The sequence below is a fragment of the Pseudopodoces humilis genome, chromosome 2 (genome assembly GCF_049639895.1).
Source record: "Pseudopodoces humilis isolate 2021_Gansu_Grassland_sample_001 chromosome 2, ASM4963989v1, whole genome shotgun sequence".
In the NCBI taxonomy this organism is placed as follows: domain Eukaryota; kingdom Metazoa; phylum Chordata; class Aves; order Passeriformes; family Paridae; genus Pseudopodoces; species Pseudopodoces humilis.
In genome coordinates this window covers 69,440,016-69,456,364 of record NC_142201.1, presented here as the reverse complement: position 1 = coordinate 69,456,364, position 16,349 = coordinate 69,440,016, and the positions used below count along the sequence as shown (strand labels likewise).

Sequence of the window (16,349 nt, the reverse complement as noted above, 5' to 3'; positions counted from 1 at the left end):
TAAATATTTCAATAAAAGCAAGGAGAATCCTCAAATCCTCTCCCAGGAAAAGTTTTGAGAACTTTAAAACTACCAAATATTTAGAGAAGAAAATTCAGAATAGTAAGGAATGATCAAGATAAGGCTACCTCTTTCTTCGTAACATTTGACAAAACACTACAAGAAAACAGAAAAGGTAAAATACTTCCCTGCAATTGCAACCTGGTGAGAAAGGAATTAAGGAACTTTCCTACACAATCTTTACAAACCAGTTGCAAGGTTGTAGAAAGGCACCAGACCCTTGGACTCCATCCAAGGACCAGAAGGGAATTTCATAAGAGGAAACATTCAGTCACTCCCTAGCAGACAACACACTGCTCCAGGAACTCAGGAAAAGGGTATTTGGCACAACAGACAAGTGGTAAGAAAAAAGGACAACTATGTCAAGAGTCCATTGTGCCAGAATGCCTAAAGAGGAAAAAACTGGCATTACTGAAGCCTAGTGGAGAACCAGTATCTGACATCTTTGGTTTGGGAAGAAGCTTTATTGGAGACAGGACAGTGAGATACAGTTTGCCTATACACCTCATCGTATTGAGAAATTGCTCTTACCAGACACAAGTGCATACACTAATGAATGTTTCTGCACACTGTGCCAGAGACCACATATTACACATGCCACACAAGCCATCTTGAAAGAGCTCAAACATTCTGTTGTTAGCTAAGATAAAGTTACTTCACAGTTTGCACTGGCAAACTGGAGGAACCTGGGTAAGCCCAAAGTAAAACATGGGCCACCTCCTAACCATAAAAAAGACTGAAAGGAAACAAACACCGACCCTACATATTTTGTTTAAAGAGAATGGTGATAACACGCTTCCAATACTATTTCTACAAAACAGAAACTTAAAATGAAGGGATTCAAATAGTTAGAGGTGGGTTCACAAGCAGAATTTTTCTGTAGTACCTCTGAACTAAAACCTGGTGACCTTTAGCATTCACACCATCACTCTCAACAGGTTTGCATAGGATGTGAAGAATATATTCGATGAAGAAGGCAGGGGAATTTCACGGAGAAGAAAGTAATTGTTCAATTTGAAACTTGACCAGAAGATAGGGGTTAACACACTAGCACTTTTGGAAAGAAAAATATACCAGTACTATGAATTTCTCATGGAACAGAAGGTATTCCAAACCACAGTTTTATCTTTCTTCTAAAATAGCATACATTCCAGCAGCATAGTTTTTTCTCATGTGCAGTATCTATGGAATGTTTATTTTCCAGTTTGGGAAGTATAGCACTAAACCCAGGACTGCTGGCTGCTCCTGCTCAGAAACTGAAGAGAGCAGAAGCAATTTGGACAAGATAACGCAGTATGGTGAAGAAAAAGACACTGATACCATTTGGAACTGTTTGTGAGTATTATCACCCCATTGCTCAAGAGGCAAATTTCACTTGCATTTGATGAGATGGATCAAGTGAAATGCTAAGATTTTGGTCACCTAAATATTAGGCTCACAATGAAAGATGGTAACAAATTAATTTTAAAAATAACAAGGGTAAACATTACCTGGAGGACAAACTTACTAAGTTTTTTTCAGGACATGCAGTATTTTTCCTACAAAATTGTTTCCAGTGAAAAAGGTTGATTTTAGCTGTATTCATGTCTGTCCTCCAACTTTCCAAATACTTGGTGGTAAGTAAGAATGGTAACAGAAACAGGAAATAGAGGCGAAGCAGAATATTTCAGGAAAATATTTTTCATTTATAATAATTTATGAGCATGAAAACTCACTCAGCTGGTCATCCAGTGTAAACAGAAAGTGAACACTAAAACAGATACTGGATCTGAATTGACTTACACAAGTTTAAAACACAATACAAACTTAATCAATTAGCTACATATTTTTCTTTAATAAATTCAAAAAGGCAAACATTTTGCCAAATTGTGAATAGCAGTAGAAACTGGAACACTGATTCAACTTAGAGATTACTTCATTTGAATTACTTCCTCATCTGAACAAATAAAGCAAAATAGTTCTAAAAATAGGAACAGTCACAATAATGTGAATAAGTTAAGCGGCAAGGAATGTTTGGCCACATAGGATGAATCATTTAAATTCAGGCTGTCAGGCAGTTAATAGTTACCCAAGGGAAACATGCTTCACCTGTGTCATTTAAAAAACAAATAATACCAGTTAAAACAGTATCTTTAAGTACTGCTTAAGTGTAAACAGTAATTTTTTTCTCGTTTAAACACTAGCTATGCATTTGAATGATTTGAACTATGAGAGTGAGGAACTGTCATAGCTCAGAACACCAATTAAAAAGAACAGAATTCAAAACTCAGAAACTCACTTTGCCACTCAGAAGATAATATAATTACCGAATTTTATAAGCCCTCCTAAAGTTTGCCCATATTAGCTTTCCAGCACAGAACTGGTGATATTTTCCAAGTTTACTTAGCTCTTGCAAAGAAGCCAACAGGCTTTTAAGAAAAATAATCATAAGAAAGTCCCAGGATTGCTTTACACATCCCTACACACACACTGAACAGTTTAGGTGATCGTTTCTAATCATCTGTGAGTATTCTTCATTCAAGAGTGCAGAGAGCAACATGTAATGCTACAACTGCAAACCTTCCTCCCACTTCAATTATCTAGAAACACTAAAGCTGTCAGAATGGTTCTTCCTTCATGGTTTTCAAAGTCATGAGATGAATATTGCTGTCATGAGTTGGCAGAAATAGAACAAGAGAATAAGCATTGATTATTTAGTAGGTGACAGATGAGGGGAAACACAAGATGTACATACAGGAAAATGTAACACAACCATAATTTTCTTTGGGACCAATTAACATTAGAATTGGCTAGCACACTCTTAATCAGAACTGAGTTGCAATTTTTTGTCATGAAAATGGGGATCTTATCTAATGAAAGCCAGCAAGAGACTTTTTTGGTTCAATAAATAAATACACACTGAACTACAGCACAGAATAATCATTTTGTCGAATACTAACACACAATACGCAAGTTGGGGGAATAAATATTTAAGAAGCATTCCAGATGTTCATTTTGTCAGCTATGTTATTAATGTCTCCTCTAAATCACGATGGAAGACCAGAAGCACCCCAGCTACAGCCTTACAACTTGCAGTGCTGAGAGAACTTTCCTCTTGTCTCTTCATCTCTCTGCTCTCCTTAGCTGGTGAAGTGACTCTAACAATTAGCAAGCAACATGTACTCTTCACAAGCTGCTTTTTGTCTTCCGTTCTCCAACCTTCTGCTTTCAATTCATTCTACTCCTACCCATTCAACAGCCAAGCAGACACACTCCAGTCAAAGAGTATGTTCATTTCAGAACATTTAGTGTCTGTTCTCAGAGTGAGCATGTGGGCTCGTGTCCTCACCCCAGCCTCCCTGCATGCTACAAGCAATAGCAACACAGGTAGAACAGGGTTCTCCTGTTGCTTGGGGGTTGTTTAAAAAACATCCATTTTGTAATGGTCAGTAATACAAGCAAAAGAGAAAAGATTCACACTGAGGCAGCCCAGTGCAGCCTGATGCTACACATCTCTGGAGAGGTTTGTTCTGTTGTGCTTACAACTGTGAAAGAAATTAAACAAAGGACTACTTTGGCTGTCCAACAATTAATTTTAATTACTGAAGCATTTATAAACTGCTTAGAATTATTGAATCTCTTAAATGCTGATGGATTTCTTCTTCCTGATGGATGTCTTGTTAATATGGCATTAAACCCATACAAAGGCAGAGTCAATGCCACCTGCAAACAAGTTTTATGCAAAAACAAGAAGAAAAAGTTCCCAAAGCATAGTTATAAAAATGTGTTTCTGAAACACCGCATTAATCCAACTACAAATACTTCCAGTTCTAGGCAGGCTCTTCAGTAGAGAATTAAATATAAATTAAAAATTATATTGAATTTTTAAAAATATTAAATAATTAAATATTAAATGCCATAACACACAATTCATATACTTCTCTGGTACTTTAATATTCAAAGCCAAATTCAACAGTATGCTGTACCTACCAGCTAGTGTATAATCACTAGATGAATGATAAATCAATTTTAAATTTCAAATGATAACTCAATTTTGTTATTAAAAGAATAATCTCACTTCTACCCAAGCCTTAACATTTTGTGTCTCACAAAACATCTCTAAAAACAGGTCCATTAAAGGAACTTTTGAAAACCAGAGACAGGTAATCATCAGCTCAGATCTCATAAATGAAGTAATGAGTTCAACTGCCTTCCAAACAACATTTACTTCCACTGAAAAGTAAGTTTTGCTTGCTCTTGACATACTGACATCCCAGTCAGTGTGAGGAAAGATAATGAGATCTGTCAGTCTCTGGAAAAACTTTTAACAAACAAGGCTTTTTCTTAGAGTTGTTTGATTTGATTTTGCTAGCTTTACCAAGTCTCCCGAGGGGTATATTTTTCTCCACTGCGCCAGTGGCCTGCTAGAGACACTGTAACAGTGGAAGACTTAACCCCATCAGAAGATACCATCTCTCGATCTTAATGCAAAAAGGAGCCAGGTTTACTACAGTTTCATTTTAATAGATTACCCCTGAGAACCAAGTTCAACTACAGTTTATGCCTAAAGCCCAGAAAATGAATATACAGTATGTCCTAACTATATTATTTTTAAAAAAATTGAATGGCAAATGCAGCTGAAACTCCCCAGAGAAGATGAAAATGTTTTAGTAAATTTATGAAATATTAAGCCCCACAAATTTGTGCAATGTTGAGAATAGCAAGGAAACTCCTCCTACTGTGATTAAACATCATACCACTAAGTTAAAGAGCCACATCCCCCTCCCAATTAACATTTTTGTTTGAAGGCTAACTCTAATTTGAAATGTCCTCTTTGTAAATTCCATTTTAAAACTTCTTGTGAAGTGCAGAGTGCATTGCCTTATTTGACATACAGAGTACTATCAAAAACAACCCAGAGCATTAAAAAAATATGTTTTTCTTCCTTCAGTATCAAGCACCTGGCAAGTGACTGGAAGGTTCCTGAAAAGCCTTAAACGTTATTAAAAGCATTCCTCTTTTTCCCTGGGGACTTAAAACTCAATTATTTTCATTCCTCCTTTTAAGCTATGAAATTACATCATCTCTTCCCCTTTGATTCATACTTTAAAGTACTTTTTTGCATTGTTCCTCAATTTGCTAATTCACTAATAAATAAAACTCCTGTTGGCTGCCCTCATGAAATACTGGAAGAGGAAATGTCCAGTATTGCATGTCTCTTGGCAAAACAGGACCATTTATTATATTCAGCTAATTACATATATTTGATGTGTAATTTTAATAATTTGCTATTTATGATTTGTTCCAGCTACATAAGTCTTTGACTTAATTTGTCAAATCTTCGAGAAATAAACTAACAAAGTGCCTTGGAAGGATCTCTGCCCAAGCATTGTGCTGGAGTAGGAAAGCAGGAGTTTTCAATCTGCTCTGTTTGTTAACTTTCCCTCGAACAGAACACAACACAGGGTCAGGTCCCTTCCTGGGTACTCACTGTTCTTGAAGCCCCAGGTACCTTTACTCCAGCCCTCTTAGTGGCCCTACATTGGGGCCTGCTGCGTTCTGAAGATGGCTGCACTTCTGTTAGCTCCCTCCTGTATAACACTTGTAACTCCATGAAATACCTGCAGAAATGAGACCTCTGCTCTATGACTTTGTGCCTTCTTCCTCTAGGCCACTGCCCAAATTTAAAAAAAATTCAGCAGCAGCAGAAGAAAAACTGCTATCACTGAACACTACAGGGAAGAGCCTGTCTCCCTCATCTTCATTCATGTCTACTGCATGTTCATACAAACTGATACAAACCCCTCTGAGCCTCCTCCAGGCTGAACACTTCCAGCTCTCAGATTCTCCTTGTATGACAGATGCTCCAGCCCCTTTGTCATCTTCATGGTCCTGCACTGGAATCTCTCCATTAAACCTGTTTGTGCCTTATATTAACAATCCCAGAACTGGACACAACATTCCAGAAGTTACCAGTGTGGAGAAGAAGGATCACCTCCCTCAACCTTTACCAATGCTCTTTACACTGCAGCCCAGGGTAACACCAGTCTGCTTCGCCACTAGGATTCATTGCTGAATTCATTACAGTCAGCTTGTCCACCAAGGACCCAAAGATCCTTCTGGAAAAAGGTGCTTTCTAGCTCGGCAATCCCCACAGTTTACTGCTTTAAGGGATTGTAACTCCTTAAGCATTGGACTTTGCATTTCCCCTTCTTGAGCTTCATGAGGTTCTGCTGCTTAGTTCTTCAACCTATTGAAGAACCTCAGAAGGTCAGACAAGCCCTCAGTGCTATCAATCACGCTTCAGTCTTGTATCATTTGTTGATGCTTGCTGAGGACATACTCCATCTAATCATCAGGGGATTAATGAACACATTGAACAGCTCTAGCCCCAGTATCATGCAGTACAGCAGTCCAGAAAACAAATGGAAAGAAACTAGTCAGATAAAAAGTCCAAGGGTTCAGCTATTTCAGGTGCACTGCTTTTGCCATGTGATACTTGTACAAGAGTGCACACATAAAAGTAGACTACAAAAAAGTAGTACAAGGTCTCCATATAGTCATTTCCCACAAAGCAGGCCTTGCTTCTAGAATGCAAATAAAACTTCCTGCCTGCCTAAATCAACAATCCCTTCTAGGTCACAGTTCTCCCCAAATACCAGCAATAAGCACAAACACACAAAATCCTCAAATAATATAATCTTTCAAAGTTAAAAATGATGCAGCCTTCCTGCTACACAAAAAGTAAAGTAAGCCAGCTTTTGATTTTCATTTTCTTGGGGCTCTTATTTCCTTCCCTCCGAAGCAGGACATAGGACCACGTCTGTCTATGGCTATATCCACAAACAGCAGCAAACTCTGCTGTGACTTAACAAAGCAAGCAGTAGGCTAACATTTTAATAGGGAAAATTGCACAGCTATCATATGCTCACATAATACACAACTAGAAGTCAAGAAAAACTTAAATTCATCAAGAGACCTTCTCTAGAGCTGAGCTGAACAGTCACACAAACATTTTGATTACAAATGACATCCATACCACTCTTTCTCATCAGTGTCTACTATAATCGGGCAATCAAGCACAATGTTTTCTCATGTTCTTTCATCACTTTATAGAAGACAGCAGACTCAGCTGGGACTGACACTGGCAGAGGGAATTGTACTATTTGATTACACAATTTTAATGAAGGACATGCTTCCTCCTCCATAGGAGGACACTACTAAGCAAGCTGCTCTCCAGCATATTTAAGTGTGGCAGTGTGCATACCAGCTTCCATTTCACAGGCTTCATGCCCATTTTTTTACCCAAAAATGTCACAAAATTCCTTACCTGCAACAAATGACTGCTTTACAGGAAAGTGCCAAGTCTAGAAAGCTCTGCCTGACTTCAAATGAAAGGGCATACTTCAGTGTGTGGCCATCAATAATCAGGGCAATATCATTTTCCTTGCCCAGTGACTCCCCCAGACTGGTACAATGTTGAGTCAGAGAAGCTCTTGTTGCCTGAAGAAAAAAAAAAAAACAGAAAGAAAATATTTCTTTCATACAAGAAAAGTGCATTCAAACTAGAGCAAGGTATCTCCATACTGTCTAGATAACAGAGCCCAGTACAGATGCATCCAAACTGGCATTGACATGAGCTAGTGTGTTGACAGTATCTCATGCAGACATACTGACTTGTGTCACAAATCAGCAAAAGCTGCCTCTGCCTGCCTAGTAACACATCTTGTTTCAGAGCAGACTCCAACATCTTTACCACACAGTCCTGCATGATGGATGTGCCCAAAGCAGTCGTGATACAGCCTTCCCAACTGCAGCCCAAATACATCAGCTTTCCTGGGCCAAACAGGTAGAAAAATAATCAGGCCACTTTTGCACAAAGGGGAAGGTTGAGGGGAAAGAGGAAAAGTTGCTTTGCAATTCATTTTCTCTCACCCCACTCACTAGTATGGTAATCAAACTCACTCTGATTCACTAGAAAGCTAGCCCCGAACTGGGGGACAAATTTACAGATTAGATTAATGAGTGTTACAGAGAACACAGTTCAGCCACTTCAGACACAGATTACCTTTTGCTCCTTCTTTAAGAACAACTCCTGGCATAATTCCCTGTTTCCCCATTAAAATGAGAGTGATTAGATTTATGACTTTATTTACACTGTACCTGAAAATCTAACACAAAGTAGATGACTGTGCTTAAACCATTAGAGACCAGTGCTGGGAAAACAAGGGTAAGTCTTTTGGGAAGAAAACTGTTTTATCTAGTTCTACACTACTGTGCAGTGACAACATTCACAGAAACTCCAAGGATGGTAAAACGGATACACTTTGGGTAATGTTATCAATAATAGAATTTTATCCCAAGAGCCCCTGCCCCTGGGATCTTAGAGTGTCATTTCTTTTTCTTTACTGCTTCCTCTCAGTCTTGCTCAAACATTTTTCTTGCTCTCAAGTGCAGAATTAACCCCTGTGCTTCTCCTGAATGCACACACAGGATTAAATGCTTCTCTGACTATTTGAAGCCAAGGGAGAACTCCCTGCCCTTATTCCCTGTCTAGCACTTGGGGCACTTCAGAGGGAACACCCCTATTTCTCACCTGACCCAACGGAGGGTGAAGGCCAGGGCCCAAGCACTTCTCCCTACAGAGACAGAGGAGAATCTGAGGGCAAGGTTCAGGAGGGTTGCTGAAAATCCATCATCTATTGCTCGAAAGAAAAAGCCACAGAACTTATAAAAGGTGATATTTCTCATCAGTTGAGGTTACTAGTCTCTCCATAGCTTATTATCACAGCTATGGATAAGTCTCATTCAATTCATGCCCTGGTCATGGAACTTACTCATCTTACATGTAAGATGACACAGAATTAGTAACACTGTTAATAATACCCCAGAACAGTATAAATCAAGGATTACAGATCAGGCATTGCATTTTACCAGCAGTTTGTAAAACTCCCAATCTACTCCTCCATATGTGGGGCTAACTTACAGCCTAACAGCTTACACAGTAAAAAAAGCATGAATTATTATTTCTGTTTCTTCCAACTACTTAAAATTGCTGTGTTTTAAAAAAGAAAACCAACTATTGCTCCTATAGGCCAGTGCAATTAAGCCAAATAAACCAGACCCCATTCTCCTGGATATATAATGAAGACCTTCCAAGCAAGCACAGGAACAAACATTTGGAAACCATGGGGAACTATATCCTTCTGTGGGCAACTAATTACTGGTAACTAGAGTAAAAAATCCCTACTTTGATCCCTCGCTTTTACTCTGTGCTTGACATCAAGGGATAAGTTTCTTTGAGTCACATCAAGCAAGACTAAATCAATCCTTTATTAGAACAAGCATGATGAAGCAGAAATCAATAGTAATCCTAAGGAAGTATCTGGATAAACTCACACCTGTGGAATACACCCCTGCCTTTTTTACTGAGTATCCATCAAGCCTAAATGCTAAGTTTGTCAGGAGTTCTGACAGAAATAGAATGTTAGGAACAAATATAGCAAGTTTTTCACTTAGCCATAATAAACTTGGTTTTCCTTCCCAAGCACAGAGCATCCAGCTGCTCTGGGGAAACCCAGAGAGGTGCCTGCCAATCAAACCTTATGGTACTGGCATATCAATTTCCATCAAATATTAAAAATATACAGCTTTACCTAAAAGTCAGAAGGTGCAAAAAATGAAAAGTCCATCTGTTTAGTAGCCCTGATTCAGAGGGTTATTCTAATAAAAATGGACACTTCATAAGCACATGTTTAAGTGGTCAGTTGAATCAGAGTAACATTATCAGTTTAGAGCTTTATAAGGGCTTAAAAACTCTTTCATAAGACCACCAAGTGTCAGAGAACAAATATGAAAAAAAAAAATCAGATTGTAACAAGTCAACTACAGAGCTCAAATTGAAAAAGCTAAGGAAATCAGGTTTTAATTAATTTTTATTCTACTTTAAACTTTTGCCATGATGGGGGGGGGACTTGTTTCTAAATATATGAATAATTCTGACAAATGCATTTAAGGGTTAAGGTTGATACGGTCTCTCTGCTTGAGTTAAATTCAAGACATAGTCCTATATTCCATAATAAACCTATCCCACCTGCTCTTCCTGTTTGTTTTTCCATTTCCATTTTAACAAGTCACAACCACAAATACAAACCTTCAGCAGAACATTTACTCGCATTACTGCCTTAAAATAAACTTTCAGATTTTATTGTTCTCTGTGCGCATAGTTTCCATAGAGAATATGCAGTAACATTATTAGTTCATTATTATAATCTTCATAGCAGACTACATTTGTTGACAGACAGAAAACAAAAACATCCTGAAGCAGAGTTTGTGTGGTCTACTCTGGATTGTACACTCAGGATCTTTAACAAATCTTGTGATAGCATGCTTGTGTATTCTCACTTCCTAAAACCTCAGGAAAAATCCCAGCTGCACCCAGCTTCTTCCAAAGCTAGTTATAAGGAAGGGTGCAAAGCATAAGGCCACAAAGCCTAGTGAAGATTACTTTATGTTTACAGCAGTAGTCCAGCTACAGGACTTGTTATCATGTTGCTCTGTTCCCTCTCTTTTGTGATTCCTACAATTGATCAGTCTTCAAACTGTTGGTTATTTAACTGCTGCTGTGTACTCCCAAAATTTAGCTGGGGATGGAAATACCAATTCAAACACAGTTGTGTTTCCTAGGTGCAATGTGACGCCTGCTTACATAATGATACAAATCCATGGTTTACAGACCATGAAATGGATACTCAAAACATCAGTAGAGTTTAAAATACTTATTTACCAATATTGGAATATGTATGCTGTAATGAAATCAACTCTACAACAACATGGACCTCCAAATTCAACTCATAAAAAATTTCAGAGAAGAATTTGCACACTTTCTCTCAACAATAGGGAAAGTCTTAAGAATATCCACAAAACCACTCTAGCTTTCTTCTACTCTTAAAACCGTATCACAGTGCTAAAAAAAAAAATTAAAAAAATCATCAAACCTGACAGCAGTATGGACATTCATCTTGCTACACAGTGCAACAGATGAGGCAGTGCATGGGGTACAAAGCAGGCTGTATTCCTGAAAATACATCACCTGTAAGGTTCTTCTAAAGCCAGAAGTAGAAATATTAGCAGGGAGGTTGTTTTGTTTATTAACTCACTGAAAACAGCACTCTGGAAAGAAGACCCTGAAAATTACACATTTCTAAAGCCCAATTTTAAGAGTTCATCCCTTCCTTAGCTTTACAGAAGCAGAGGATACAAGGACACTCTAGCTGAGAGCCAGGCAAACGTTTAAAAGCCAAAGACTAACTGTGAATACTTCACTAGTTCACATTTCAAAAGAAATAGTACCAACATCTCCCAGTTTAGAGGAAGCTTGAGTACTTTCACAATACAGGATCCTCTTCAAATTCATCCTGTACATACAAAACCATTTAGCAAATGGATCAAGGAAGATCAGATCCCAGTTGTACACCCTCAATTTCCTGTTTTAAGAAAGATCAAAACTAAGAGGAAAACTAACAAAGAGGCCCATCAATGGCTGTTGCTTAGTACTGCTGCAGTGCTCAGCCTGTGCCACATGCTGATTTAAACAAATAAGAACACACAGTGTGACTACCCCAATGACACCTCACAGCCATTCCTAAAACATGTCAATCAAATGACTGTCACTGATCTGACACAGTGGAACTTGCTTATTTAATAACACCACACTTCTGCTTGATGAATATGATCTCCTACCATGCCAAGAAAAGCACTGCATGGAGGACCCAGAGATATCAGATGGCTCAAATAATTTTCATAACTTTAATTTCATGAATCAAACTTCAACCTGAAATTCCTTCAGTTAGCCAAATAATTTAAAAGATCTCAGTACAAAGAGTCCTTAATCTGCATAGCAAGTCTCAGGTTATCACACATTCACACCAAATCTTGCCTCCAGATATATGATAAACAGATCATACCAGAACGTTGTATCTAGGGCCAGCTAGATGAATTAGAAAGCCCAGATGAATTCACCCATCAAGTGCTGTAGAGAACGATTCAAAGATGTTTCCAGTTCTGCAACAAATTTATTATGCAGGAGCCAAGAAACTTGGTTAAATAGGAAACAATATACACCCCAAAGGAACATCTGTCCTGTCATCTGTATATCTATCTCCAGGCATATTCTACATAGTTTAAAAAGAAAAATTAAACAGATCTTTTCACAAACTTCATCTGATCACAGAAAAACAATCTCCAAACGTGTCAGTCAGATACACCATCTCAAACACATATGCTGTGTAAAGGGCTGCAGGTACTTCAAGCACCTGCAGGATCAGTTCAAGATCACGGCAAGGAGGAGCTTCAAAGAGCTGACTATTCAAAAAGTACCTGGTTAAGTACTCAAGAGAACTTAACATCACATGTCGGGTGGCTTCCCACTTAACTTCAGGCTCTCAGCAAAGCAGCATCTTTAATATGGAATATATATGAAGTCTCCCCTACAATCCCAGAGCTGGAGAGGCTTTGGGGCAGGGGAGAAGAGGAGAAGGAGGGAAGAATTAGGAGCAAAGAGAGGTTTTTGCCAAATTAAGAATTAAAACCAGGCTGTTTAAGACTTCACTAACTAGTCATCTCCCACCTTGCAGATTAAATAACATGGCAGTGCGTGCTGCCGGAAGTGGTGATCCTCATATCAGCCTTCTGAAAGAAAACCTGAAGTTTTCTGCATTACTTTTTCTTCACATTAAAGAGAAAAATTCTGATTTAGCAGTGGCATTTTAAAAATGCCAATCTTCACTGAATCTTGACTAAAATACCAATTCATTAAAAAAAAAAAAAAATCAAGAAAAATGACAAAAGTCTCAGCATTCTCAGACCAAAGAACTGACATCCTAAGTAGTTATCCAGTGCAGCATGGTTGCCAAAGGCACCATCTTGAAACCCATGAGTCTTTTGCAATCCTTCTTTGAGTTCCAAGAGGGCAAAGCTGGCAGCATAAGAAACAACTATAGAAACAACTACAGTCAAAAGGGCAATTCATCAAATGTTCTTCAAATGTTACGAAAGACAATACCACATTTGTTCAGTTTGACATTTTTCAATATTTCTAACTTTAGCAAGAAGCATGTGTATCCTGGGACAACCAAAGATTTCAAATTTTATAGCCACGACCCTGTTCTTTTCACACTAAGAACAGCATTAAGCTTATTACACAATTTTCATTTAGTCCAGAACTGCTCTGTGTAGGTGACTCTGTCTATCTATTGCTTCCAATATATGTTAGATATTTGATCAGAGAACTGTTTATGGTGCACATTAAGTTTATATCTCATACCACGGAAAGAACAAAGAAGAAATGCTTGCTCTGGACACCAAAACATCTGTAAGATTACTAAAATCAACCTTACTCTGCCAAGAGGAAGCAGTCTGTTAGTTTTGCTAATAAGCTAGAATGATTCAGTGTCTTTATATTTTGATATTTTAGCTTTATTAAATTAATTCAAATGAACAGACTTTTTATTTCCTTCTACTTTTTCTCTTTGGAATACAGTAAATCAGCTTTTCCTGGAAGCAAACAAAGCAGAAGCCCACTCTTGTTTAGACCTTCAGGAAGTTATGTTTCTGCCAAATAATTACTCGGAGATAAAAGCCCACTTCTCAACCTGATGGATAAATCTTCTGTTACTCTGAACCACAGGCTTCTGGGTTGCTCTGCTTTAAGCTGTCAACACACATCAGTGCCCCCAAACAGCTGAAGAGAATTCAGCCATGAAAATAACAATGGTATGTGGTATGTGACACACAAGTCAGTCTATAATTTACCCCTCACTGCCCCCAAAAAAGAGGGTATTTTCTCCTTATATGAAATCACAAGACTTTTTGGGCTGGAAGGACTTCAAAGATCATCTAGTTCCAACCCCATGCCTAGACTAGGTTCATCTAGCTCCATCCAGCCTGGCTTTGAACTCTTCCAGACATGGGGCATCCACAACTTCCCCGATCAACCTGTTTCAGGGTCTCATCACCCTCAAAGTAAGGCATTTTTTCTTAACATGTAATCTAAACCAAACTCTTCCAGTTTGAAGCTATTCCCCCTTGTCCTGTCACTGTATGTTCCTGCAAAAAGTCCCTCTCCAACTTTCTTGCAGGCTCCTCCCTTCAGGTACAGGAAGGCAATTAGGTCACCCCTAAGCCTTCAGGTAGAATGCTGTAAAGATTCAGATCTCTGCTACAGATACTGGCTTTTTATTTATGTCTCTGTAGGGGGTTTTTTATATACACAAAGTAAAGCGTACATATATTATCACTATTATACCATCTTGGTTGTTACAAATAAAATACAGTCATCCTGACTCAATGAGATCAGCACTTTCCTGAGACAAAGAACAGCCACAAGATGCAGCCAGGACTACATCAAAGGAGTTTTGTCATTGCTAGCAAGTAAGGAATCCATGTTTATTGATGTATAAAAGACTGATTGCCACAACAAAATACTGATGAGATGACAGAGCTCATCTCTTCTCCAGAAGAATGCTATACATAAGGAATGCATAATACTGAGTAGACTGCTTTGTACAAAACAGGATTGCCTCAAGATGCAGTTACCTTTCCAGCACAGACACATGCATGTGTCAAAACTAGTCTTCACTATGACAAAATTACTTCATATTTTCAAGTCACATTACACGTGTAGTCTGGAAAAAAGAAAGTTTTGATTTTACCCTTTCATGTAAGGTAACATCAATTTGTAAGACATCAAAATAAAACTGGAATGACAGAATTTCTCTCTCTAAAGACTAATAAAATTTAAATAGGGCTAGCGGAAGCTATAGCTTCAATTATTTGTACTCTTCCCCTCTTAATTTCCTCTCCAAAATCCCCCTTTAAAAAAAAAAAAACCAGCTGCTACTAGCATCTGTGCAGTTAATAGTTCAGTTGGATGGTAGTGTAAGTAACAGAGGCCATGCCTCTGTCAGAGTTCATAGCCAAAGTTATTCCCATACTTAAGTAAAAGGAAACTGCTTTGAGAATTAAGCCAAACAGCAAACTGTAAACTCTAAGCTACTCGAGACAGTCCCACACATACAACAAGCCAACCTGTCATATTAGTCTTCCTTTCAAGTGCTTGCGTACTATCAAATCTGTTTCTCCAAGCAAAGCCAAGAAAGGTTCAGAGCCACTGAGTAAGACAGGCAAGCTCTGTAATAAAACTGACTTTTAAGAAGCAGATTGCTTTTAACCCAGGTTGTTTGCTTAAAGCCCTGCTTTTGATTTAGAAACAATACGTGTATTGAACAGAAATATGAGAGAACTCGCAGTTCCTGAAATACCCTTTGAGATTTTTCTTCTACCCTGACAGCATGACAAGCATCAGAAGTTACTCACACTCCTTGGAATATGTATTTTTCCCTTTTACCCAGGGCTGACTAGGCAATAAAACAACATAGAAGGGGGTTTCCAGAAGGATCTGATACAAGCTGTACTCCCATGACCTTTCCTATTCCCCAACAGCCTCTCAAAAACTGAGAACACGTACATTCATTGATTGTTTCCATGCAACTGAGATCACTTTGACTCCTTAAAGAGTTAGGTCAGGCTTCCTGCCCTTTGGCAGCTGCTCAGTGGTAGGCAGGGTGCAACAGTCTGTCCTGGACGCTTCATTCCTGGCCTTGGTCCCATCTGTGCCCTCTCAGGACTTCTAATGAAGCAGAGCCTAGCAAGCAGAGAGCAAGGCAGCATTCCCCTGCAAGCCAATTCCCAGCTCCTTACCAGACAACTGGAAAGAGGCACTCAAGCCTGACCATACTCCTGTTTAAGACTAAACAGCACCTAAATTGCCCCACGAGGGCAGATGAAGGGTATGGAACACACTGAACAAGGAAAACCCTACACGTGCCCTGAAGGACAGGGACGCGGACATTCCCACACCTGGGAAACACAGACTGTCAGAAGAAGAAACAGAGATCAAAAAGCTGGAACAGCAAGGATATAGGGAAACTGGATTTTCCCTCGTGTCCCAAAACTAAAAGCCAGAGCTCTATACCTCTGTATCCAAGCAGAGGACAGTAGCAAGTGCTAACCTTAAGACTACAATATTCTAAACCCATAAATTCCCGTGCTAAAATACAGGTACATATCAGGGAAGGGGAGAAACCCTATTGGGTTACACAAGCAAGATGCTGGGAAACATTCCAGCTAGATCACAGAGATCTTCACTATCTGAACACTCCTAGATCTGTAGGCTCAAATAACTCTCATTTAACAACTGAAAGTAACAGGAGAGCTATCCAAAACACGAGCACTGGCACGACGCATAAATT

At 38.8% G+C, this 16,349-nt stretch overlaps 1 protein-coding gene across 3 annotated transcripts in view; it reads right to left on the bottom strand.

Annotated features, from left to right (window-relative positions):
- Positions 1 to 16,349, bottom strand: part of ATP8A2 (ATPase phospholipid transporting 8A2) — a 315,299-nt gene that overhangs the window by 190,038 nt on the left and 108,912 nt on the right. For all 3 annotated transcript variants that reach the window (XM_005516272.3, XM_088050971.1, XM_088050972.1), the window contains one exon: positions 7,370 to 7,542. In XM_005516272.3, the coding sequence (XP_005516329.3) occupies positions 7,370 to 7,542 (173 nt within the window). The remainder of the gene's footprint in view (positions 1 to 7,369; positions 7,543 to 16,349) is intronic.